Source organism: Podarcis raffonei, chromosome 1 (genome assembly GCF_027172205.1).
Source record: "Podarcis raffonei isolate rPodRaf1 chromosome 1, rPodRaf1.pri, whole genome shotgun sequence".
Classification (NCBI taxonomy): Eukaryota; Metazoa; Chordata; class Lepidosauria; order Squamata; family Lacertidae; genus Podarcis; species Podarcis raffonei.
Window position 1 is genome coordinate 113,886,160 of NC_070602.1, and position 26,567 is coordinate 113,912,726.

Sequence of the window (26,567 nt, forward strand, 5' to 3'; positions counted from 1 at the left end):
GTAGTAGTAATAGTAGTAGTAGTAGTAGTAATAATAATAATAATAATAATAATAATTTATTATTTATACCCCCGCCCATCTGGCTGGGTCCCCCCAGCCACTTTGGGCGGCTTCCAACAAAGGTTAAAAATACATTAAAGCATCAGTCATTAAAAACTTCCCTAAATAGGGCTGCCTTCAGATGTCTTCTAAACGTCAGATAGTTATTTATCTCTTTGACATCTGATGGGAGGGCGTTCCACAGGGTGGGCGCCACTACCGAGAAGGCCCCTCTGCCTGGTTCCCTGTAACTTGGCTTCTTGCAGTGAGGGAACCACCAGAAGGCCCTCGGAGCTGGACCTCAGGGTCCGGGCAGAACAATGGGAGTGGAGACGCTCCTTGAGGTATACTGGGCCGAGGCAACAGATTTGTGTTCAATGGACCCCCATGAACCTTTTCCCTTGAAAAGGATATAATTATCCAAAGAATCAAGCATTTGTGCCCATATAACGTATTACGTTATGTATATTTATGTGTGTTGTTCAGCACATGTACACAGAATTTCCAAAAGGCAAAGTACAGGTGTTTCAGGAGACAAATATGCTTACAGCCTGAGAATGTAAAGTGTCTGGGTGCATGTTTTGATCCTGCCTCATAATTTGTGAATAATATTTAACATACCAGAAGCTATACTGATTTTAGTGGAACTACTTAACCGATACAAAGAAATCCCTTTGTTTTCTGATCATCTCAACTGATGCTTTTCTTGTAAGAGTTTGCCACTGAAATGCTTCAGTCAAAACTGACACAATAATTTCCTCTGATTTAGTCAATTTTGATGCCGCAAAGGTGTATGAAAGATAAAATCTGGGATTCCTTTACTGGAACAATTATTGATAATATTTAATACATAGTTAATATTTTAACACATGGATGGGTAAACTCTGGCCCTCCAAATGCTATTGGACTTCCAACTCCCATCAGTCACAGCTAGTGTGGCCAATGGTCAAGGATGATGGGACTTGTAGCCTGGTAATGTCTGAAAGACCACAGGTTGGCCACTCCTGTTTTAACGTAATAATTTTAATACAATCAATTAAAATGACCAAGAACTGGTCTTTTTTGTTCCCCTCTTATCTGAGCATTCTTCTTGTTCTTTAAACCACAGCTGAAACAGCGCCACCCAACTTTTCACAACGACTACAGAGCACAACAGCAAGACAAGGAAGTCAAGTTCGACTTGACGTGAGAGTGACTGGAATCCCTACACCTGTGGTGAAGTTCTATCGGGATGGAGCAGAAATTCAAAGCTCCCCTGATTTCCAAATTTTACACGAAGGAGACCTCTACAGTTTAATAATTGCAGAAGCTTACCCCGAAGACTCCGGCACCTATTCAGTAAATGCCACAAATAGCGTGGGACGAGCAACTTCAACAGCCGAACTTCTGGTTCAAGGTAATAATAGATCAGAAGTGTGTCAGCCACACACACACACACAAAACCCACATACCTATTGTATCATCATGGCAGTGCCTACACGGCTATTACTGTTCCGTCAACAGATCCATCAACATCGTGTCTCTCAAGCATTTGTAACTGGGTTGTAAAAAAAATCGCTCGAGACTGAAACTTATCCTAAATAACTCAGCGTGAGAGAAAGTATTTCTTCACCCTCCCACCCCTCAATCACATAAACATACTGTATTTTTCGCTCCATAAGGCGCACCGGACCATAAGGCGCACCTAGTTTTTAGAGGGGGAAATAAAGGGGGAAAAAATTATTTTCCCCCCCAGCCCTAAAGAGCAGCGGACAGCTGGGAGAGGCTGCGGGTGGCTATGGCAATTCCCCCACCTCCCACAAAAGGGCACAGGAGCCGCGCACCCTTTAAGGAGCGTGCGGCTCCTGCGGGCTTTTCTACGAGGAGGGAGAAGGAACTGACTGGCCGCGTCAGTCCCTTCTCCCTCCTGGAGAAAAGCCCGCTTTTCTTGCCTGCCTCCCCCCTGCATTTGCTCCATAAGACACACACATATTTCCCCTTACTTTTTAGGAGGGAAAAAGTGTGCCTTATGGAGCGAAAAATATGGTAACTGTTTGCATTTCTTCCCCTTTTTGTATACAAAAATAATAATTAGGAGTCGCTTATGTAGGTGTGAGGCAAAATGTTTATCTTATAATTTTTTGAAAGTTGTTTTGCTATAAAAACCCAGCAAGGCATGGTTTGATTTCTTATCTTCAGGGCTTGTCCTGTTGTGTATTGTCGCTTCATAATGACTCACTTGGAAATATGCTTACAGGCACTCCAGTGGGTAAATGAAGGTCTATGGCAGTTTCTTCTCTTCTGCCTCCTCTTCCTCCTCCTCTAGGTTGTATGTAGCATATGCACTCATCACTGCTGTTGGATCAGGTTGTGGAATTATGCATATATCACATGAGATTCCCCATCAGGCTAGGGATACATGAGTAGGAGCTTGTTCCCATGTGTGCATGGGTCCCAGCTGGACTGGGGGAGCTCTGCACAGTACCCAACTAATGCATCCCATCAGCAAAAGGATTTATACGTGTACAACAGGACTCCCCCCCTACACACACTTCCTCTAGGTTCAGGTATATCCTTAGTTATACAGGTTAGATTCAAGAAAGCACATGAAACTTGGTGAAAGTGATCCAAATATTTGGAAGCCACCAAATAATACTTTCACACAGAACATATTTCTATGTTTCAGTCATTTTGTTTTTCTAGGCTTTATATGACATGCTGCCATGATTCTGAAACATCAATGTCTTCATTATTATGCATCACGCAGTTGGCCTAATTACATAGTTGTACAAAAAGACTAATCTTATATCAACAGTTCCTCCATTAATTGTCTAGATGCCCAAGAAAAACAGATGGCAGGGTTTTGGGGGATTTTTGGTTTGTTTTTTTTACCGGTGGTGTTTATATGTGAAAATAAAAAATTGGAACAACAGATTTTATTCTCCCACGCACACACACAAAACCAATTATTGCTTATATTGCAATTTAAGAGTCTGGTTTCCCTTTCTTATTAGGTGAGGAAGAGGCTGTTCCCGCTAAAAAGACAAAGACAATTGTTTCGACTGCTCAGATTACACAAGCTACAAGACAAACTAGAGTTGAAAAGGTTTGTATTTTGGCAGGCAGGTTTACTGGAAGTTTTCAGCATGTCTGTGTTTATTGCTGCAGATTCTCCTGACTGTTTATTTGCATTTGCAGAAGATAGAAGCCCACTTTGACGCCAGAACACTTGCAACTGCTGAGATGGTTATAGAGGCGAGTGCCACTGGGCAACAGCTGCCACATAAGGCTCCTCCACGGATGCCACCGCGGCCTACCTCTAAATCACCGACTCCGCCAATAATTGCTGCCAAAGTACAGATGGCAAGACAGCAGTCGCCATCTCCAGTTAGACAGTCGCCATCTCCTGTAAGACATGTCAGAGCTCCAACACCATCTCCAGTCAGGTAAACCACTCTAACGCCTATGCAAAGTTCTCTTTCTCCCCAACCTCCCTCTGGCAACTTTAATACAAATTGGAATGAGATACACAGAAAATGCTATGGCCTGGAAGCCGATGGTTTGGATGGGTGCATTTGGTTCCATGCCCTTTTGGTTGGGTGGGAATCCTTAGCAAGGCACACACGCGACTTATGTCTTTCTATTTCTGTCGTCCATCCCTATCCCTGCCCTAAAAAGAAAGTGGTAACTACATTGCACTTTTAAAAGGAAGAAAGTGTCCATCTGGTTTAGCAAGAGGGATAAAATATACCAGACTTAGGGTCTCTTCTTTGCACATGGGTAAGATTTCACCTCAGTATGCCCATTAAGCCACTTCGATCTCCAACACTGAAACCTACAATGGCTCCCAGTATGTTTCCGAGCACAATTCAAAGTGTTGGTGCTGACCTTTAAAGCCCTAAACGGCCTCGGCCCAGTATACCTGAAGGAGAGTCTCCACCCGCATCGTTCTGCCCGGACTCTGAGGTCCAGCTCCAAGGGCCTTCTGGCAGTTCCTTCACTGTGAGATGTGAGGTTACAGGGAACCGGCAGAGGGCCTTCTCGGTGGTGGCGCCTACCCTGTGGAACTCCCTCCCATTAGATGTCAAGGAAATAAACAACTATCTGACTTTTAGAAGATATCTGTTGAGGAAGTTTTTAATGTTTGATGTTTCGTCGTGTTTTTTATATACTGTTGGGAGCCATCCATAGTGTTAATAATAATAATAATAATAATAATAATAATAATAATAATAACAACAACAACAACAACAACAACAACAACAATAATTTATTTGCAAATGCCACATAATTGTCAGTCCACAGTTGCAAGAATTCATCTCTCAGTGTAGCAGCTCCTACTCTCTGTATCTCCCTTGCTCACTGGCATTAGGCAATTACCTTCACTGTATTCTTTCCAGCACCTCTAAAACGTTTCTCTCTAGGCAAGCCTATCGAGACACATAAAACTGACATGTATCTCAATCTGCAATTTTAGTCTATGGTGCAATTATATTCATATTTTGATTTAAAACAAACAAAAACCTTGTTTTAAACTTTAGTATTATTGGCAGTTTTCATGTACGTTCTATAGCCTTTGTAAAGGGCTTGGAGATTTTTTAGACAATCAAGCAGCCTGCAAATTTTGTTAAAGAAAAGTTAAATAAATATATTATGTGCTTGTGTGATAGCAATGATTTGAGGGGGAAAACAATTGCTTACTTCATAGATAACCTACCTCCGAGAATATATAAATACAACATTGATGCAACAGTGTCCCCTGCAGGACACAGTTCTACTTTTTATTTTCCTCTGAATAAGTCGATTTTACAAATAAGTATTGAGCCCACACTGCTGTTATTCAGAGTCTAATCGGATGTTAATAAAATCTGTAGATAGATAGAATACTAGTTCTAGATTTAATTACTAAATTAAATCCGTTGATTTCATTTAGTCTACTTCAGGTTTGACTTAGGGTGGATCTATACACAGGAAAACCCCCCGCTATAAACAAGTCATAAATTAAATCGTTGTAACAAAAGGGGGGGGGGAATGCCATGTAAAATTGCATAGAAAAGTTTTGTGCTGTACATCACGATTTGGTGTTGCATGTTTAAAATGCATTCAAAACACTGTTTTTTTGTTTTATTAATGTAGCTGAATCCTCAGCGGGACACCACTTAAGAGATCTAAACTGAACTAATTTCTGATTCTTGCACAACTCCGGTCTACTTACCCCACTTTCTTTTTTGCTGGTGCTAAATAATCAATATGCTTTCCCCCTGAATTTTCATGGCACCTGTTTAATTTACGTTTCCAAGTACTGAACATATTCCGCTGATTTCTGTTAGCACTCAACACTATCAGTTCATATACAGCACAGCGAGTATGGAAACCTGTGCAGTCAGGTCAGGATGTTTTAACTCAACTTTGCAAATAAGCCCACAAATGTTCCTATCCCGCAAAAGTGCTTACTAGCTTGCTCAAAGCTAGCAGAGCTCTTCCTTTCCTCCAGCAGCCTTCTGCATTTCTATGTTTGGTATAGGGGAATGATGCCTCCCTTCTTCGGCAGCCTCCTTGGCTTCTGTACTAGGTACTGAGGAAAGACACAGTGATCCATACCTATTTTAATATCTTACTGGAAGCCACACAGAGCGGCTGGGCAACCCAGTCAGATGGGCAGCATGTAAATTAAATAATAATAATAATAATAATAATAATAATAATAATAATAATAATTCCAGTTTATTGACTCCCTTGCATGCCGTTCCTTCTCGCCCACGACCACCAAGCAAGTGCTTAAAAATACTAGGCTGCCCTATTGCTGCTTTTGTTTTCCGTGGCATCAGCAATGTGCTATGTTTATCCCACAGGTCCGTGTCTCCTGCTGGGGTTGGGAGGCTCTCAGTCTCCACCTCGCCCATCAGGCCTGTGAAATCCCCAATCTTGGTGCGTAAAGCGCAGGCAGCGGCAGCGGAGGGTTCTGAGGTCCTTCCTCCTTGGAAGCAGGAAGGCTACGTGGCCACGTCTGAAACGAGAATGAGAGACACCAGAATAACGACAAGTACGACCCAGATGAAGACTGAAGAGAGATGGGAGGGGAGATACGGTGTCCAGGAACAGATCACTGTCAGTGGCACAGCTGCAGCGGCGGCTGCTATCGGAGTTGGTGCTGCTGCCAGTACGGCTGCGGCTGCAGCAGCGGCAGCAGAGGTAAGGCCTTTCTTCAGAAACATTTTGAAAGACCACAGCTCATTGGCTCTGTCTTGTGAGGTGTTCACAGTGATTTTAGCCTGTTCACGTAGAATTACGAGAAAGTTGTGCACCAGTCCCTGCTTATATGGCTATTTAGGCAGTGGAATCATAATGTCTAAATAGAATTAAGTCCGGGATGGCTTACCTATGGCCCTCTCGATGTTGTTCGGCCCGCAACTCCCACAAGGCCCAGCCAACATGGCGGATGGTGAGAGTTGGAGTCCAACATCTTCTGGAGGGACCAAGGATTCCCATCCCTGGACTGAGTGGTAAGTCCATCTGCTTGCCTTGTGCTCAGCACCCATGTTGTTATGTTGTTGTTGCTGTTGTTGTTCTATGCCTATGGGGGGAAAGATATGTCTTTTCATGTGACTCATTTGGGTCCCACAGGGCATTGAGAAAACAGCAGCTGTTGCTACAGTAGTTGCTGCTGTAGACATGGCCAGAGTGAGAGAACCTCATCCAAGCGCTGTAGAACAGACTGCTAAAAGGACAGCAATGGCTGCAGTACACATTCAACCTGTCCAGGAGCAGGTAGAAGCACAATAAAACAGCAATCTCTCTCTATATATATGTATCTATAACATCCTCTCCTTGCCATTCACACAACCACCGCATGAATCAGCAAACAATTAACAAAATACTACCAAGCATTCCAGATAAGCATGTATTAATGGTGAAGAAAAACATCTGAATATAAACCAATGGGGTCAACTAATATAAATACACCAATCCATTTTATATTAATGGCAGGAACCAGCTAACAGTTTTAAAACCATTTTTATACTGTACAAATGTCCCAGGACTGATTTTGATAACCCCAGTAAACAATGATTCAACGAGACAGTTTGGGTTAATCTAACATTACTTTTATCATACTGACAAAGGTGTTCCTAATATTTAACTTATCTTCCCGCCCCCTGGCCTGAGCTTGAAATAACTTTTCCCCAAGCATATACTCCTCCAGTTGTCATGTTGTTTGTGATTTATTTATTTTTCAAAGTGTCTGTTTGCTGAAAATAAATGTTAAGGCTTGGTTTTCTTTGTTTCTACCACAACGATCAGATTAAAAAGGAAGCTACCATAGTTGTTACTACTGGTAAAGCCAGAGAACAAGAGGTAATATCAAGAACTAGAGAAGGAGTTGCTACTAAACAAGAACAAATACACATCACTCATGAAAAGGTGAATAGTACCTATTTTACCCATGAGAAGCTCATTTCTTGTCACTTTTGTTTCATTTGCAAGCTGTATACCTCGTGATCAGTGATAAGCTATGCATCCATTTTCCTTTTGTCTTGTTTGCTAGGATTTGGAAGAGCCTCATAATCATAGCTGTCAACTTTTCCCTTTTTTTAAGGGGAATCCTATTCGGAATAAGGGAATTTCCCTTAAAAAAGGGAAACCTTGACAGCTATGCTCATAATAGAATGTGTGTGCTTATTGTGACATCACTCTTCCAAGCCCTAATCCATTGATTTGTCACTGCTAACATTCATACAAGTCGTTCTTGGTTGTGGCTGATCTATATATATATATATATATGTATGTGTCTAGACTAGAGAGGGCTGGTTGTGCCCAGGAGCTTTATTGGTTTGAGAGCAAACCAACAACGAGCGTCTAACACAGAAAATGCTCTAAAGCTTGGTCTTATGTTAAAGATGTTGGGCAGAATTCAAAGAATCATGACATTAGCTATGTGAGCCCAGAACAGCTGTAATTTCCCCCCTGCTATTTTCTTGATCGGTAACTGCTCTCCTTGCTGCACATGGGGAACTGATTTTAAAAATAAGGGAAGTTTTCAAAGAAAAAAAAAGATGTCAGAAATTTCACTGGGCTATCATAATCCCCTCACCGTGAAACTAAGCAGTGATATCCAGTTGTGGCATGCAACAGCCATTCCACTAGTGAACTCCTTGTTTTTAGCACCACACAACAGCCAAATCCAGTGGGTGCCTTGCACTTACATAGGATGTTGCACAACTGCTATTGTTTTGTTTCATGGCAGTTAACCATTGTGTACTGCCTCTGGCACAACCACTTACAAAACAACATCAACTCTCAAACTTCAAGCACTAATGCTACACTGGATCCCACCTGAGCCGTCCTTGTTGTGCAGGCCAATATTTCCTGATTCTTCATCATATGACTGAAAGTTTTAAGCTTAAAAATATGTATCTCTGCTGTCTTTTCTGAGAGATAGTTCTGGGATGCCCACTCCCCCCCATCCTGTGAGTCATGTTTCACGATGCTACACCATTCCTCCATTCATTGTGAAGTGTTCTGTAACATCGTAGAGCTTGCTGTCACATGATTTATATGTGAGCGTCTGATAATTTCATGCCGGATTTCACATTTACTTACAGTACTTTCAATCAGGACCATGGAGAGAGGTTAAGGTGGGAGGGAAACAGGAGCGTGGACTCCTCTTGAAAGATGAGTACCTCCTGAAGTTCTTGCTCATGTGAATATTATGCACTCTGTCAAATTCCATCGTGCCTCAGTTCACAGTTCACAATACAACTTCCTGTATTGAAACAGAGAAGAAGATGCTCTTGTTGCTTTTCAGAACACAATAGAATTCTCCTTGTGAGGATTGTTCCATTATAAAAGAATATGCAATCAGTACAACAGTAATACATGCCCTCAGGAAAAAAATATGTCTATAGATGTTTCCCTTTCTTCACATAAAACCCTTTGTTTATGGGAATGCAGCCTAAATGTTAAAATGCTCTTGTTTCTCTAGAGGTAAAGATGTAGTGTCACTCCAGTGAAAAGCAAACACAGGACCCCAAATGGGGACTGCTGAGAAACAAAGAGGGAAGATACAGCATGTTTAGTGGGAAATCTGAAGTAACACCTTCCTCAATCATTTTTTTTAAGGGGCAACAGGCCCCCTCCCTCCAAAAAAACCAGCAACACCTGAATGAGGATTTAGTATACTCAGTATCTGTGGGGTGTTGGATGCTAGTTGAGGAGAAGAGAAATAGAATGGAGGTTTTTTGGGAGAGCTCATAATTGGCTGCTGGGACACACAACAGGAACACTCTTTTTGGGATGTGAGGATACACTGCAGCTGTTTGTAGATGGTCTCTTTGTTATTCATACTCCTAATCTTGCTAACTTCCCCTCAGTTTTATCACATGGTAATAGTTTACACCATGAGTTTCCCCCCAAATAAATTATTCTATGGAGAATCATTATATCAGTGTGCAGTGTGTTTAGGATGGCATCTATAGGATTTAATACTTCCCACAATTATTCAAGCATAGAATGTGTAGCTGTTCCAGCTCTAGCTTGCTGGCCACAAGGCAGTATAGAGTTAAGCATACTGATTTCCATAAACTTAAGTGCACTTAGTTTTGTCTAGGATTATGGCCACTGGGGCTTATCTCCTTGTTCCTGGATAAAGTGGTGTGATTTATTTTTGAGATTTGGTATAACTTAAATTCTTTCTTTCTTTCTTTCTTTCTTTCTTTCTTTCTTTCTTTCTTTCTTTCCATAAACAACAGATAAAAAAGGAACCAGTGAAAGTTCCTGTGCCCAAGGTAATAATTGCTGCCGATACCGTTAAGGCCCAAGAACAGATTTCGCGAACCAGAGAAGAAATTTCAACCGCAAGAGAACAAATTCACATCACTCATCATGAAAAGGTGAATACAGCTTTTTAAAATGTGCCGTTAACCCATCTACCTCTTGGTTGCAAACCTTATTCTTTGCCACTTGCTTTTAAGTTCCTTTTCTTTATGAGTGGTATTATGTTGCAACAACAGAAGCTGTGATGATTTCAAGAGGAATCCTGCATATTTAGAGGTTGTAAGATTATAAACTGTTTGTTTTTTTCTTACCAGGATGCACATAAATTTTGCTAGATAATTATTGACAACTTGCAAGTTGATTTTTGTTGCAGACACCAAGCAGGGGAAAAAACCCAAGCCCAAATATTTGTCAGCAATCACAGTTTTCCAAGGGAAACTCATGAAATATTATGCCCAGTCAAAATATCTCATTGGTTTCCATGTTGTAATTGGGCCTTATTTTGCTAATGTGAAGGTCAATGTCTCAAAATAACGGCCTAACAAACCAACCATGAATTATGAAAATCTCAAAAATCACATTTGGCAACTTAGTTCGGCTTGCAAGTCCAACAACTATTAGACTGTTTACACAAATGGTTCCACATGGATATCAAGCATGATGCAGTTACAGAAAGTCTGCTTGTGTTGATAAATGTACCTTTTGGATCTTTGAAAGCAAACTCCTTATACTCTCACTGATTGCTGGAATGGGGCAGGGCAAAGGCCATTTTAAGTAACCAGCAAAAGGAGTTTCGTTACTTAAATAATACATTGGTTGCCTCTTTCCCAATTTAGACAGAACTCTACTGAATCCAATAGATTCACAAAGGATTAAGACGGGACTGCGTGCAGCCCTTACATAGCACTAATTCTAGGGTCTGCATAGAAATTCTTTATTTTCTTTTCTTTTCGCTCCATATGCTTTGCCTTGCTTTCCCCTGATGTCCAGTTAATATTTTTGCAACACCATATCATATATAATCACACCTCTCTTTTTACGGAAAAAAAAATTAGATGAGGAAAGAAGTTGTGAAGCCCGTGAAACCTTCTGTACCTAAGGTTGTAATTACAACTGATAAACCCACTACAGTAGTTAAAACCACAGAGGGGATGGCTGCCAAACAAGAACAAGTCCACCTTATCCAAGAAAAGGTGAATAGACCTGCTGGGTGATGTCATTCTCACATCCCATCCTCATATTGACATTATCATATGCCTTCAATAAATGTACTAACTTTTTTTAATACCCTGCTGGTGCTGGGTCCCTTAAGAGAAATGGAAAGTGGGGCGCTGTTTTTTGTTCATTACAGTATGCCCTAATATTTTCACAGCTTCCCTGTGATAACATTTCAGGCTTTAAAAAATTCATATACTAAATTGTGCTTTAATTTTCTTATGTTTAACTAGCCATCCGGTTAAATAACCAAGCGCCGGTATTTATTCAGCACAGGACCTTGGCCATTCTGCAAGGCACGAAGCGTTTAATCCTGTTAACCTTTCCCTGCCCGCGCATTCCAGTGTCATCTCTCATCCTGGCACCTTTTATTTTTGAAGCGTTAACGTGACTTAAACTTCTTTTCTTGCCATATAACGATCAGATAAGAAAGGAAGCCGAAAAAACTGTCGTAGCTCCGAAAATCATTGCTGTTGACAAACGCAGGGAGCAAGAGACAATATCGAGAGCTAGAGAAGAAGCTGCTGTCAAAAGAGAACAGATCCATCTAGTTCATGAACAGGTGAATAAAGCTCTCAAAAATGTGAAACGCACCAATCAAAGTTCTTTTTAGACTCTGCAACATCTGCACTTATGACATTGTTCCAGAGCATGGCAAATATGCCCCCCCCCGAAACAGATAGCTTTTCCAAAGTACAGTTATTTCACATGTATATTTTTTGTTACTTGCGTTTATATCTAGATGAAACAGAATGCTGAGAAAATAGTCACAACTTACTTTCCAAATCCTTTTGTCATTTGAGGTTTGAGGTTCCAAAATAACTTGCTTAAGTGAATGATCTAGATCTACCAACCCACAAGATAATAATACAGTGCTTTTTTAAACAAATAAGTAACAGTTTAATGAAGTGGGATTTGTGATGCACTTTATTTTAAAGTATGGAGAGGCTCAGGCAAGCAAACAATAATTTAGCCAAGAGACCATGCAAAAGACCAAACTACCCCAGAACCTAAAGCTCTGATCCAATTCACCTGTAGGAGAATTTTACCATTCATGAGGAGCAGGTGTATAATAAAATGGTCCCATGTAACCATCCAATATCTTTTTGAAATATGTGTTGCAAACTTATCTGAAATGCTAGTGTGTTTGTACATACATGTTTTTGTCCGTAAATCTTCATTTGCATTGAACTTTATACATATGGGTTTCAGAAAATGCTATTCTTTCTGTATGCATATGTACATATACACAAGTATTCAATCAGAGCAGACCTCCAGAAGGAGGTAAATGCTCACATTGGTCTTCAAATACAGTATTTGAACATTTCATGTGAGACATACTGTATTTGTGCATTTATCTGTCTGCATAGTGTACAGTGCAATCTTCTATCCTCCATATCCAGATACATGTATTTCAAATGGACTTTTCAATTTGTATTCGAGGAAAAGGAGCTCCAGAATACATGGGGGGCCATAATGTATACATATGATAGTAGCAGGGAATGTGTGAAAACATAAACATGGAATACAGAAGCACCTGGATTATGGATAGCCAGTTAAGCTTGCATGTATGTCTTCTATGCTAGCCATTCTGTGTCAGTAACCTAGATATGTGCCGGTGTTCTGTAAATGTTACCTTTAGATTGGTGTTGGCAAAAGAGCTGAAGCTGTAGCCACAGTTGTTCACGCAGTTGACCAAGCACGCACTAGAGAACCAAGAGAGGCAGATTATGCAGAAGAAGCTTATTCTGAACAGGCAGCTTTGGAACTTGGATACAAAGAACAAACTTTAGCAAGACGCATTGTTGAGTTGCCTCCAGAACATCATGTGGTCACCAGAGTAATGAAAACCGAGGAGGTTCATGTTCCTCCTGAGAGGCACATAACAGCTGCTGAAAAAATGGGGATGTCTGTCTCAACACAGGTTAGGCTCCCGTTTATAACCACGCAGCCATTCCGATGGCTGCTGGAATATATTTGTTTCTGTTTCGTCTGCTCGGTATGCGCCATGCTATGCTCAACAAAACGTTTTGTCGGTTAATGTAGATTAAAAGGACTGCAGAAACGTCTGTCGAAAAATCAATCCATGTGGAACACACACGTCCCCGCACAGCAAGCCCTCATTTTACAGTTTCAAAAATTTCTGTTCCTAAACCAGATCACACTTATGAGGTAAGAGGAGGAGGAGGAGTAAGGGTGTGTCCAGGCAACCAGCCATATCACCTGAAACAAGCACTATGTGTGCTTCTGTATGCAGGTCCGAGTTCAAAGTGGCCGATACGCAAGGGGAATGAGGAGGTTTGTTTGTGGATCTTGCCCATAAATCATTCCTTGTCTCCTCCCAATCTAATAGGAAAACACCTCTAGGAAAGATGTGTCTTTCTTTAATATTTTATTAGGCTGTTGTCTCTTAAAATACTGCAGATCTATCTGCATAAGCAATCTGTAAAATCACCAGAGAAACTCCATATTCTGAATTATTATTTCATAATCATACTAGCTATTGTCCAGAAAGGGACAATAATGTGGGAGAAGGAAATCAATCCTGAATAAAATGCTATGTGCCTGGCATACACCTTTCTTCTCAAGAAGAGTAGAGAATTCTCTCTAAATGTTCGCCCCATGCACTAATCGAATAATTCCTAAAATGAGACCATTTATTCTTTCTTCCTCAATGGTTCTGCTGCATACTAAATCAGTTTAGGAATTAACGAGCTACACCTACATAATCCATTCTTTATCATACTTTATGCTTTTGCAGTACTTTAATCTTCTTTTTCCACTTCTAGTTGACATTTTAGTTGTCTCCTTTACAGGCCTCATCATCTAATGATCCCAGCTAATTCATTTTTAGAATTTAGATTTGTGTTATCTCTTCGTCTTTACATTACAAATGCACCCTTTTTAAAAAAAGCCTCAAGTACATGTAAATAAGGCAAAAATGATTGGAATTTACTGTAACGTTGTTTCCAAATAAAATACAGATAGGTACTGGATACCTAATGTAACAATCTGGGCATTTTAACTGAAAGGGAATTAGCAGCCTTCCTTTGTATGTTTGAAAATTTACCATGATATCATGGGCAATATCATTTGAATTTCTGTCAAACAAGCCTAGAAGTCACATGACTTCTATGAGACTTCTGGCTGCTTAATAGCAAATCTGGAATGATTTTAATTTGAATAATGCCAAAATATTAAAACACGATTTTTCATTATTTCAAAAATTATAACAGCTAATTATTGGTGGACAAAAAAATTGATTACTTCTTATCTTTCTAAAACTGCCCATTACAAGAAAAGGTGCTGTTGCTTTTCTTTCTTCTCTCTCTCTTTTTACATGTATTTGCTTGGCTAATTCATTGTGCACCTTTGCAGAAAAGTAGCCAAGTGGTAACTCTCTTTCTCTTGGGTTGGTTAGGTTTCAATAGCAGGATCTGCTATAGCTACTCTGCAAAAGGAGTTGTCAGCAACTTCTGTTCCAAAGATCACCAAACCTGTGAGGCCTCCTCTTGCAAAGTCACCCGAACCCAGAATGCTGCCGGAGAAAGTAGCCTCCCCGCAGTTTCCTTTTGTAGAAACAGCTGACACCTATCAGAAGCGCTATGGTGCTGAAATGAAGAGAGAAATAGGTGTGAGCATGACAGGTGGCCTGATGCAACGGGAACGCGTTGAATTAATGCAAGAAGGCGAACCAGAGGTTTGTCACTAAGGTCACCCCCAACCATCTTGGTTTGCATCCGGAGTAACCCGATGTGTTTACAACTCTCCTCCATTACCAGCCTCTTCCCCACCCCCCTTGACAATATCTCTCCCCTACTGACCTTTGTGTACCATGTGTTGGTGGTTTTCTTTTTTGTCTTGCACCATTCATCCCTAAGAAACCTAACATCACTTTGTCACAGCAAGCAGCGGAGAAGGACGGGCGAGGATCCACTGTCTTACTTCCACTCTCATGCATGATGCCCTTGACTTCCTCAGCCTTGCGTGTCCTCTATTAACTTGGCTTTATATATCCCTAGGTGATTGAAGCTCCTAGAGTTCCAGCGGTACCAGTAGAAGTTCCCGCCACACCTCCATCCATAGTAACAGTAAGTGATCGATGCTCAGCGCTTTTCCGACTGTAATCTGCTCTGCTATTTTCCTTCCTTCCCTCCCACATTCAAAATACGATGAAGCTCTGGTGCCATCTAGTGTATGTAGTCAGTTGGATGAAAAGCAAGATCAATCAGTAGATGTTTTGCAGCTAGTCATATAAAATGTCAGTCATATGTTGGGTGGCTTCCAAGATATAGAAAAACATAATTAAACATTTTAAAAAACCTTCCCTATACAGGGCTGCCTTCAGATGTCTTCTAAAGTTTGTAGAGTTACTTATCCCTTTGGCTTGGGGGTCACATAACTCCATACCTTCCAACATTTCTCCAATGAAATTAGGGATGTTCCAAGGAAAAGCAGGACATTTCGGGATCAAATATGAAATTTTTGTATGCAAGGGGTTCCCCCCATTCAGTTCAATGGAGGGAGCAGACTCAAAGCACAGAGGAGTGCATATATGGCTTTGTTCCCTTGGCTGAAATGGATTGTTCAGTTTCTATGCGGTGATCTTAGTGGGAGCATCAATTTAAATCCAAGTTTAGTCATTTTAAAGCAAAGGGCTATTTCCCGGCACTTCTTAAAAACACCATTTATTGTGAGTAGGGAAATTATATGAATTTGGGTGTGTGTGTGTCTGTGTTATCTAGGTCTTGAAAAATGTGACTGTCATGGAGGGAGAGTCTGTCACTCTGGAATGTCGCATCTCTGCATATCCAGCACCAACCATTTCGTGGTACAGAGAAGACTATCGCATCGAGAGTTCCATAGATTTTCAGATTACCTTTGAGGCAGGAGTCGCTCGCCTTGTGATTCGAGAAGCTTTTGCAGAAGACAGCGGAAGATTTACTTGCACTGCTACCAATGAGGCAGGAAGTGTAAGCACTTCATGCCACCTGACCGTACAAGGCAAGTACAGAAAAATAACAGAGGGGAGGCTTTATTTACAATAGCTGACAGGTGGGCACTGCCCCCTTAATGAGAATGTTTTCTGGGTTTCTTAAGTAGATGGCTGAGTAAACTATGCAGTGTGGTTCTAAGCACAGTTAATTAACAAAGAAGGGTCTAAAACCATGATTTTGTCCTGGCTTGATTTAATTAACTGTGGTTTAGGGAAAACAACAGTTTCCTATACTTAGATGTAACAGGAAATGATGGTTTGTGGGAAACAATGACTGGAAGAAGGGGAAGATATAAACCTGAGGCTTATGCCTACCTGGCTTCATAATGCTAAACCATAGTTTAGCATTTCATCTAAATTAGGTCACAAAGTTCCTCATTATCTGACCTCCTCAGAAGTGCCAATTCCCCATCGTGGAAAGTATACTGACATCAGTATTATTATTATTTTATAATAGTCTCAGAAGAGTTTGAGAGCAAGGAAGCTGTTTCTGCGAAAGTGATCACAGAAGAAAAATGGTAATGATTTTTAAAAGTGTTTGGATTGTGCTGACTCCTTTCATGCTTCCTGATTGATTGTGATATTTGCATTTTACCTTTTTTTCTGTGATTGATCTTCTAGCTACGTGGAGTCGAAAGATGTAGTGATGGCTGAGGTCACTGCTGCAGAAGAAGTATCTGGAGAAGCTGCTGCTCCATTCTTCATACGGAAACCGATCGTACAGAAGTTAATTGAAGGTGGATGTGTCATTTTTGAGTGCCAAGTTGGGGGCAACCCAAAGCCACATGTTTACTGGAAGAAAGCTGGGCTTCCTCTTACGACAGGCTACAGGTACAATAGGAATTTTACAGTTGTATGCACTGTCTATATGATATGGTAACAGTAAAGGTAAAGGGACCCCTGACCATTAAGTCCAGTTGCGGACGACTCTGGGGTTGCGGTGCTTATCTCGCTTTACTGGCCAAGGGAGCCGGCGTTTGTCCGCAAACAGCTTCCAGATCATGTGGCCAGCATGACTAAGCTGCTTCTGGTGAACCAGAGCAGCGTATGGAAACGTTGTTTACCTTTCCGCCGGAGCGGTACCTACTTATCTACTTGCACTTTGACGTGCTTTCAAACTGCTAGGTTGGCAGGAGCAGGGAAAGAACAGCGGGAGCTCATCCTGTCGCGGGGATTCAAACCGCTGATGTTCTGATCAGCAAGCCCTAGGCTCTGTGGTTTAGACCACAGCGCCACCTGCATCCCAGGTACATGATATGGTACATAGACACAAAATAATTTGTTTGCTCTGCAGTACTGCTCAACTGCTGCAAGACTGCTTACATCCAATCTCGGGTGAACAGGAGGCAGCTTGCTCAGTGCATTTTTTCCTTCTCCTCCTCCTCTTTGCAGCCACTTATATGTCCCCATCTCCAAACCCTTCCTCATTGTCAGGAGGAGCTATGAAACACCCCAGAGCTGTGTCTGGTGCAGCTGCAGCAGGAATGGGATATCTTTACAAAATCAGGGAAGAGAGTACAGTGGTACCTTGGGTTAAGTACTTAATTCGTTCTGGAGGTCCGTTCTTAACGTGAAACTGTTCTTAACCTGAAGCACCACTTTAGCTAATGGGGCCTCCTGCTGCTGCTGCACCGCGGGAGCCCGATTTCTGTTCTTATCCTGAAGCAAAGTTCTTTACCTGAAGCACTATTTCTGGGTTAGCGGAGTGTGTAACCTGAAGCGTATGTAACCTGAGGTACCACTGTACAAGATTCTTCCACCCAATTTTGGGTGATTTGCTTTGTGCAACACAACCCACACTGCTCAATAGACCCTTCAGACACCCTGGAGAGATAGGGGAAGAGAAATATGTGTTCTGCGTGCTCATTTCCATTCATCAGTGTTAGGTACAACACATAGATTCCTTTCAATGAACAGAAAGAGTTGTTTTGCTTCAAGTCTCCACCAGGAGATCCTCTAAGCATCCCTTGCGCTCTTGGCAAGGAGATGTTGGCCACCCAGAGTGGCTGAGGTGCAGCCCAGGGAATGAATAGATGGGCAGTTGGGCTCCTAGCCACTCTAAGTCAGGGTGGAGAGGCATGATTTTTGTGACCCCCTGGATCTGTGCCCTTGGATGGGTGAGAACCTGGCCAACCCCCTGCTTACTGAAACCAGGTCAAAATTAGCATGGTAGTGTGATCTTGGCATCTCAAACCTGACTCAAATGTTCAAATACGGTAGATGGACTGTATCATTTCAAGATAGGGGTGCCCAGCCCCTCCACATCAGAAACATGGTGAATGTGGATAGTTAGCTGATTGGACAAAAAGCTAGGATGGAATCTTCTTGTTAACATAGTGGCTCTTTGCATCCAGAGAACTTTTGATGTGGGAGACCATGTGGACCCTAATCTTCACTGGAAGGGTCTTGAGAGCATTATCAATGCTGGCCCAATACATTCTTTCTGCCTGAAGCATAGCACCAAATGTCACCCCATCCTCATACTAGGGCCAGCACTTGGATAAGTCTTGCTGCACCATTAGTTTCTGCCTTCTTCTGTCCCCCTACATTTCTCAGCTACACCTTGCTGCATGCTTGGGCCAACCCTGAGCACTGGACAGCACATTTTTCTTGCAGTGCTGAATCAGCAGCTCCCCATGACAGATGTTATACTTCCATAGCCTATCATGCCTTTGGAATTGTTTGTTCTTACGGTTATTCTTTCCTTATGTTCCCAAAGATACAAAGTGCTTCATAAAAAAGAGACTGGGGAATGCAGACTTGAAATTTCGATGACTTTTGCCGATGATGCCGGAGAATACACTATTGTTGTTCGCAACAAACACGGGGAAGTTTCTGCATCAGCTTCCTTACTGGAAGAAGGTATGTGAGTAGGGAATTGGTGATGTTTTTCTTTGGGGGGGGGGAATCAAGAAGAGGAGGGCTAGTATCAGGGGTTGCCAACCTTTTGGGGCAGATGGGCATATTTGCAAAGTGGCATTTGCTAGTTTGTTCTATAGAATGCTTCCTAATTTCAGAGAGGGTATGGCACCCTCTGGGCATGAGGAAAGGCCTCTGTGGGTGTCTGCATTAGGCACTGCATTGGCAAACTTCAGGCAAGGAGACACTGTTGTCTAAGAATTGACAAAGTCACAACAGGGGTGGGTCTACTATGAAACTAATGTAGCTTAAGCTCCAGGGCCCCTAATCCTGGAGGGGCCCCAGAAGCTATTTTAGTCTATATTGCTTAAAATGTTGGGTTCCAGTAGACCCAGTATAAATACCGTAACTACAAAATGATTAATTTTTTGTTGTTGTATCTATTTCAACAATTGCAAGATTGGAGAGTCCATAGCACACGTTGGCGTGCAGTGAATATTTTCGTAGGGGAACCGTTAGGGCCAGAGGCACCAGGTTGCCAGGGCAATTGGGGGGGATGTGTGTGGGAGCATCATACCTCTCTCCCTGTTGGAGAGCACCGCACCTTCTTCCTTAAGCCAGGCAGAAGCTCCTCAGGCTTTGAAAAGGAGGCACTAGGCTTTAATACTTTAATACTCTAATTTACCGGGAACATTTAGGGGACTATAATAATAATAATAATAATAATAATAATAATAATAATAATAATATTTATTATTTATACCCACCCATCTGGCTGGGCTTCCCTAGCCACTCTGGGCAGCTTCCAACAAAATATTAAAATACCGTAATACATCAAACATTAAAAGCTTCCCTAAACAGGGCTGCCTTCAGATGTCTTCTAAAAGTCTGGTAGTTGTTGTTCTCTTTGAGATCTGGTGGGAGGGCGTTCCACAGGGAGGGCGCCACTACCGAGAAGGCCCTGTCCCCCTAGTCCACTGACCTCACACCACTGTAGCACTGATGTTGTCAGTGTATGGTGATCTGTCATGGAACAACCCCATTGAAGAAGACAACAGTTACCCAGACCCCATTGCTGATTGTGAAGGGGACCCCATGACAGTTCAAGCTTCGGGGGGCCCCAAATGTAGGTCTCATTCTTGTCACAATTGCCCAGCTTATCCAGATTAACATGGCAAGAAGTGACTAGGGTTTCTTACACACTGCACAAGAGCAAAGATCCCTGGATTTTATAAAGTAATAGCTGAATATGGCAATGAGAGTTAACATAGATAACGGAAGAAGGATGGTGTTGGCTAATCTTCGATGTTGACTTAACCAGAGATTGGTTAACATTTTTAGTATCAGAACACATCATTGGTAATTTGTGCTTGTTCCCTTGCATCTGATCCATATTGTTTCCAACATATATTTGGCACAATCACCGAGACCTAACAATTCCCACGTGAGCCCCAGCAAATCACTTAGGGGCCTCTGTTTATAACATTCATTTTTTAAAAAGGCATTCTAATTATAATGCAACCTTAACACAGCACAAAAATATTCTGTTTTAGGACCCTTTCTCCCCATCAAACCAGCACTCAGATGGCAATATGTACTCATATGTCAATTTACTAAAATGAGTATATTTCTGCCTTTAGCTGACTACGAGGTCTACCTAAAATCTCAAGAAACACTCTATCAAACCCAAGTAACTGCATATGTACAAGAGCCTAAAGTGGCTGAGGTAGCCCCACCGACTTTGTATGCCGACTACGAAAAAGAATATGAAAAAGAACAAGCTCTAATTATGAAGAAAATGGCAAAAGATACTGTGCTTGTCAGAACTTTTGCTGAAGAACAGGTAAGTCTATTGAAGTCGTCGTTTATAATTTCAAGGCGTTTCAGTTCTGTTTTGCTTCTTTCTTTGCTTTGTGGTTGTCCTAAGAACTGGAATAAAGCCCTGATTAAACAGACTGAACACTTCTTTTGTTGTTTTTGTAGGAATTTCACATTTCCTCCTTTGAAGAAAGACTTATCAAAGAAATTGAATACAGAATTATTAAGACCACCTTGGAGGAACTCCTTGAAGAAGACGGAGAAGAAATGGTGGTTGATGTTTCTGAATCCGAAACAGTGGAAGCAGAATTTGAAATGAGGCTGAAGAATTACCGGATCCTTGAGGGAAGTGGTGTGACCTTCCATTGCAAGATGACTGGATATCCTTTGCCCAAGGTATGTATTGCCGTATGTGTGGAGGAAAAACTTAAACACGTAGCAGAGTTCCCAAAAATAGAACAGAGGCAATTGTACTTCATTCACCAGAGCTTTTACTTGCTACTGAAGGCAAATAAGCATAATGGTCACAAATCCAGTGCATTCAGGGTTGGCACAGTCCATAAAAATCCAGTTGTAACACTTACAAAGCTTATAAACTTATAACAAGACTAATCTTTGGCATGTCCAAAGTCCATTTTGGGGGCCTAATTCAGCCCGCTGGCTGGTTTAATCTGGCCCCTGTGGCAGTTTATTCCCTGGGGTAGATCCTTCAAAAGCTCAAAAACTTTGGGGTAAAAAGCTCTACAAATTAAATCCTAAAAAAAGGTCAACAAGTTTGGTTGGCTCTCTGGTCAGCCCTCACGGCCCTTCACTTCATCAAATCTGGCCCTCTTTGAAAAAAGGTTGGACACCACTGCCCTGAGCATACTATGTTCAGAATACCACACCAGAGAGATAAAAAGACAAAGTAAAACCCAGCCTCCTTCTGGCCTATATTTATAGTCAGCGTGACCTTAATTGGAAGAGGTAAGAGAACCAGTTCAAGCTAGCTGTACTCGGCTTCTCTGAAGATATAACCCAAACAATCATGAGGTTTCTTTCACACAGAAAAGCTTCCAGAAACTTCCAAAACCCTCTTGAATTAGTCAGAATAGGAAAGATCTCTATACATTAGATCAATACTTTCTGCACTAATAAATGCAAACTGACGTGTGTGTGTACTTTACAACAGAACAAACTGTGCTATTTGTACGCCTCCCACCACCACCAGTTAAATCATGTTTGTATAGGGGACATTTCTTCATTCATCTGACTGCAACAGGAAAAACCAATTTGTAAAAGTAACACCTTTCATAGTTTACAAAAGTAACACATCTGAAGTTTTGCACACACCTAGATGAAAACAGAGGAAGCTAATCTGAGGAAGCTTTATTTTAGTGTTTTTGTTCCTTAAGCTTGATGTGCCTTTTCATGTATTGTAAAGAAAGGAAAAGGAAAGAGAGAACACATATCCACACATTTTCATGTTACCAAGCCAACTATAAGAGTGTGAAAATCAACTGAGTATGTCATGGGAAATTTTAGGACATTTATAGGGAACCTCATTCTTGCCACCTACATAGTTTTGCAAGTTTGATTTTTTTTTTTTAATGCAGATTGCATGGTACAAGGATGGCAAGCGTATCAAGCATGGAGACCACTACCACATGGAGGTTCTACAAGATGGCAGAGCCAGTCTGCGTTTACCTGTTGTCTTACCGGAAGATGAAGGCATTTATACTGTCTTTGCCAGTAACTTAAAAGGAAATGCCATATGCTCTGCAAAATTATACGTTGAGCCTGTTGGACCAAGTGGGTCTCCAGGTTATATCCCATCGCCTGAAATGATTAGAAGATATCGGTAAGAATCTATTTTATTTTATTTATTTATTTAGTAAATTTATGTACACCCTTCCTCATAAGATCTCAGGGCGGTTCGCAGAATAGAATACAAGATAAAAACACAAGTAAATTATTAGAACGAAACAGCAAAACAATAACCACCTCCTTCCCACAGACACATTTAAAAGGTTGTAGAATATTTATCAGCCAAAGGCCTGGTTGAAGAGGAATGTTTTCACCTGGCGCCTAAAAATATACAATGAAGGCGCCAGGCAAACCTCCCTGGGATGAGCATTTCACAAACAATGAGCCACTACAGAGAAAGTCTGTTCTTGTGTGGCCATCCTCTGGACCGCATGTGGAAGAGGCACATGAAAAAGGGACTCAGATGATGAATGCAGAGTATGGCACAGTTTATATGGGGAGGGACGGTCCTTGAGGTATTGCAGGCCTGAGCTGTTTAAGGCTTTATAGGTCATAACCAGCAGTTTGAATTGGGCCTGGAAACTAATTGGCAGCCACTGCAGAATAAGTCACATCCCCAAGATAGTCTGGGGAGAGGAGTGGCCCATTATATTATAGCCAAAACACAGGTGGTGGCCCTGTGACCCTACATATGTTGTTGGACTACAGTTCCCCTCACCATTGGTCATGCTGGCTGGGGCTGATGGGAAATTGAGTCCAGTAACACCTGGAACGCTACAAGTTCACTACCACTGGCCTAGGATGACTATGGCCACATAGAAGTAGTATTTTGTATGTCCCACAACACAGCACTCTCTAATTAATTGACATAAGCCCCCCTTAAGCCATCTGTATGGCTGTAATGGAATTACTCAATGGAGGTTCCCTGTAGGTTGCTACATTTCAGATATCATTGGTAGCATGTGTTTAATAGGATGGTTTATTATCTTTGCAGGTCTCTCTCTCCTCGCTCCCCAAGCCGCTCTCCTGCCCGCAGTTCCCCTTCACGCTCACCTGCACGGAGACTGGAGGAGACGGACGAAGCACAGCTGGAGAGGTTGTACAAGCCAGTGTTCGTCTTGAAGCCAACCTCATTTAAATGTGCAGAAGGGCAGACGGCGAGATTTGACCTCAAAGTTGTGGGCAGACCTATGCCAGAAACATACTGGTTCCACAATGGTATGAAACTCACCACTCGTCATGCAGCTCTTTGCAAAATCAAAGATTCACATTGAAGGAAAAAAACGCTCCGGTCTAAAATAATACGTATATTTATTTCCATAGGTCAACAAGTCCTTAACGATTATACACATAAAATTGTGATTAAGGAAGATGGCACACAGTCGCTGATTATTATTCCAGCTACACCTGATGATTCCGGGGAATGGGTTGTAATTGCCCAAAACAGAGCAGGCAAAACATCCATCACAATGACCCTGACAGTGGAAGGTATTTGCTCTACCTCTTTTGGACATGGGACTTTGATTACAGTAGTCTACCTCTTCAGTATCTTCATCTGATAACCTGTCTTCTTCTTTTTTAGCTAAGGAACACTTAGTGAGACCACTGTTTGTAGAGAAGCTGAAGAACATGAGTGTTAAGGAGGGAAACAAACTGGAAATGAATGTGCGGGCCAGGGGTAACCCTAATCCTGACATTGTATGGCTGAAGAACAGTGACATCATCGTACCCCACAAATATCCAAACATAAAGTGAGTCTTTATTGATTTTGTTCAGTAAATATATAACTAGTTTGTTTCATCTGTAATGGGGTGAAATAAATCATTTATTTGTATACACACACATGTACAAACAATGCCGTATGCAATGGCTACACTGCAATTGAAATATACACTGCTCAATAAACGAGTATGGAAATTAAGGAGAGTTATTTGTAAGATAAAACAAGCTCCCCAGGGCTCTTGGCATTTCAAACCAATGCTCATACACCAGTTCAAGAACTTCCATAGCACTACTTGAGAGCCAGTGTGGTGTACTGGTTAAGAGCAGTGGACTCGTAATCTGGTGAACCGGGTTTGCGTCTTTGCTCCTCCACATGCAGCTGCTGGGTGACCTTGGACCAGTCACACTTCTTTGAAGTCTCTCAGCCCCACTCACCTCACAGAGTGTTTGTTGTGGGGGAGGAAGGGAAAGGAGATTGTTAGCTGCTTTGAGACTCCTTCGGGTAGTGATAAAACGGGATATCAAATCCAAACTCTTCTTCTTCTTCTCTTCTACTAAATAAGATATTGTGGGTGAGCTGGATTTTATGTAGATTTCAGTGAAATTCTCCAGCAGCGCCAGTGAATTTGCTAACCATTAAAACAAAAAACAATTGCATTGAAGTGACCGAAAAGCTCTACGAAGAGCAAATGTTTACTTTGGACACTCTGTGTTTCAGGATTGAAGGAACAAAAGGAGAAGCCGCCCTGAAAATCGAGCGCACTGTGAGACATGACGCTGCATGGTATACTGCGACAGCCATCAACAAAGCTGGACGTGACACTACACGGTGTAAAGTGAATGTTGAAGTTGAGCTCACCGAACCCGAACCAGAGAGGAGATTAATCATTCCCAAGGGGACTTACAAAGCAAAAGAGATTGCAGCACCAGAACTAGAACCTCTCCACTTGCGTTATGGTCAAGAGCAGTGGGAGGAAGGTGACCTTTATGACAAAGAAAAACAACAGAAGCCGTTTTTCAAGAAGAAGCTCACTTCCTTAAGGCTGAAGCGCTTTGGGCCAGCCCATTTTGAGTGCAGACTCACGCCGATTGGTGACCCAACCATGGTGGTGGAGTGGCTGCACGACGGCAAGCCCTTGGAGGCAGCTAACAGGCTTAGAATGATTAATGAATTTGGATATTGCAGCCTTGACTATGACGTATCCTATCCCAGAGACAGTGGAGTGATCACCTGCAGAGCTACAAACAAATATGGCACTGATCACACATCAGCGACACTCATTGTTAAGGACGAGAAGAGCCTTGTTGAAGAATCCCAACTGCCAGAAGGCAGGATGGGGCTGCAACGCATTGAAGAACTCGAGAGAATGGCCCATGAGGGCGCTCTTCATGGAGTTACAGAAGATCAGAAAGTCAAACAGAAGCCAGAAATAGTCTTGTTTCCTGAACCAGCAAGAGTTCTTGAGGGTGAAATAGCACGGTTCCGCTGCCGGGTGACTGGTTATCCGCAGCCCAAAGTCAACTGGTACCTCAATGGCCAACTCATCCGTAAAAGCAAGAGGTTTAGACTCCGTTACGATGGGATCTATTACTTGGATATTGTGGACTGCAAATCCTACGATACAGGTGAAGTAAAAGTAGCTGCTGAAAACCCCGAAGGTGCAACAGAACACAAGGTGAAACTTGAGATTCAGCAGCGGGAAGATTTCAGATCCGTGCTTCGCCGAGCACCTGAACCTAAGCATGAAGCTCCAGCAACGGAGCCTGGCAAACTTTTGTTTGAAGTTCAAAAGGTTGACAAGCCCGTTGAGAAAACTACCAAGGAGGTGGTGACGCTGAAGAAGGCCGAAAAAGTGAGCCACGAAAAAGTGTCTGAAGAATCTGAAGAACTCCGCAGTAAATTCAAGCGCAGAACCGAGGAGGGCTATTTTGAAGCAATCACCGCTGTGGAGCTCAAATCTCGCAAGAAGGACGAGTCCTATGAAGAGCTGCTTAAAAAGACAAAGGATGAACTTCTTCACTGGACCAAAGAGTTAACTGAGGAAGAGAAGAAAGCCCTGTTGGAAGAAGGCAAAGTCACTATTCCAACCATCAAGCCAGAGAAGGTTCAACTCAGTCCCAGCATGGAGGCTCCCAAAATATTTGAACGCATCCAAAGCCAGACAGTTGGCCAAGGAAGTGATGCTCATTTCCGCGTCCGTGTGGTAGGCAAACCAGACCCAGAGTGCCAGTGGTTCAAAAACGGTGTGCAGATTGAGAGGTCAGATCGCATCTATTGGTTCTGGCCGGAAGATAATGTTTGTGAGCTGGTCATCCGAGATGTAACAGCAGAGGACTCTGCCAGCATCATGGTGAAAGCCATTAACATAGCTGGTGAAACCTCAAGTCATGCTTTCTTGTTAGTACAAGGTAATATCCCTTT

The 26,567-nt window shown here is 42.0% G+C and overlaps 1 protein-coding gene across 1 annotated transcript in view; it reads left to right on the forward strand.

Moving 5' to 3' along the window:
* TTN (titin) overlaps positions 1-26,567 on the forward strand; it is a 292,385-nt gene that overhangs the window by 8,149 nt on the left and 257,669 nt on the right. Inside the window, exons 4-27 of the mRNA XM_053410245.1 lie at positions 1,148-1,435; positions 3,033-3,124; positions 3,217-3,464; positions 5,871-6,210; positions 6,643-6,786; positions 7,318-7,437; positions 9,765-9,905; positions 10,845-10,982; positions 11,429-11,566; positions 12,647-12,928; positions 13,051-13,176; positions 14,426-14,704; positions 15,027-15,095; positions 15,750-16,008; positions 16,458-16,518; positions 16,622-16,831; positions 18,720-18,862; positions 20,500-20,702; positions 20,843-21,073; positions 22,273-22,517; positions 23,418-23,641; positions 23,747-23,911; positions 24,006-24,174; positions 24,864-26,554. Of these exons, the coding sequence (XP_053266220.1) occupies positions 1,148-1,435; positions 3,033-3,124; positions 3,217-3,464; positions 5,871-6,210; positions 6,643-6,786; positions 7,318-7,437; positions 9,765-9,905; positions 10,845-10,982; positions 11,429-11,566; positions 12,647-12,928; positions 13,051-13,176; positions 14,426-14,704; positions 15,027-15,095; positions 15,750-16,008; positions 16,458-16,518; positions 16,622-16,831; positions 18,720-18,862; positions 20,500-20,702; positions 20,843-21,073; positions 22,273-22,517; positions 23,418-23,641; positions 23,747-23,911; positions 24,006-24,174; positions 24,864-26,554 (6,006 nt within the window). The remainder of the gene's footprint in view (positions 1-1,147; positions 1,436-3,032; positions 3,125-3,216; positions 3,465-5,870; positions 6,211-6,642; positions 6,787-7,317; positions 7,438-9,764; positions 9,906-10,844; positions 10,983-11,428; positions 11,567-12,646; positions 12,929-13,050; positions 13,177-14,425; positions 14,705-15,026; positions 15,096-15,749; positions 16,009-16,457; positions 16,519-16,621; positions 16,832-18,719; positions 18,863-20,499; positions 20,703-20,842; positions 21,074-22,272; positions 22,518-23,417; positions 23,642-23,746; positions 23,912-24,005; positions 24,175-24,863; positions 26,555-26,567) is intronic.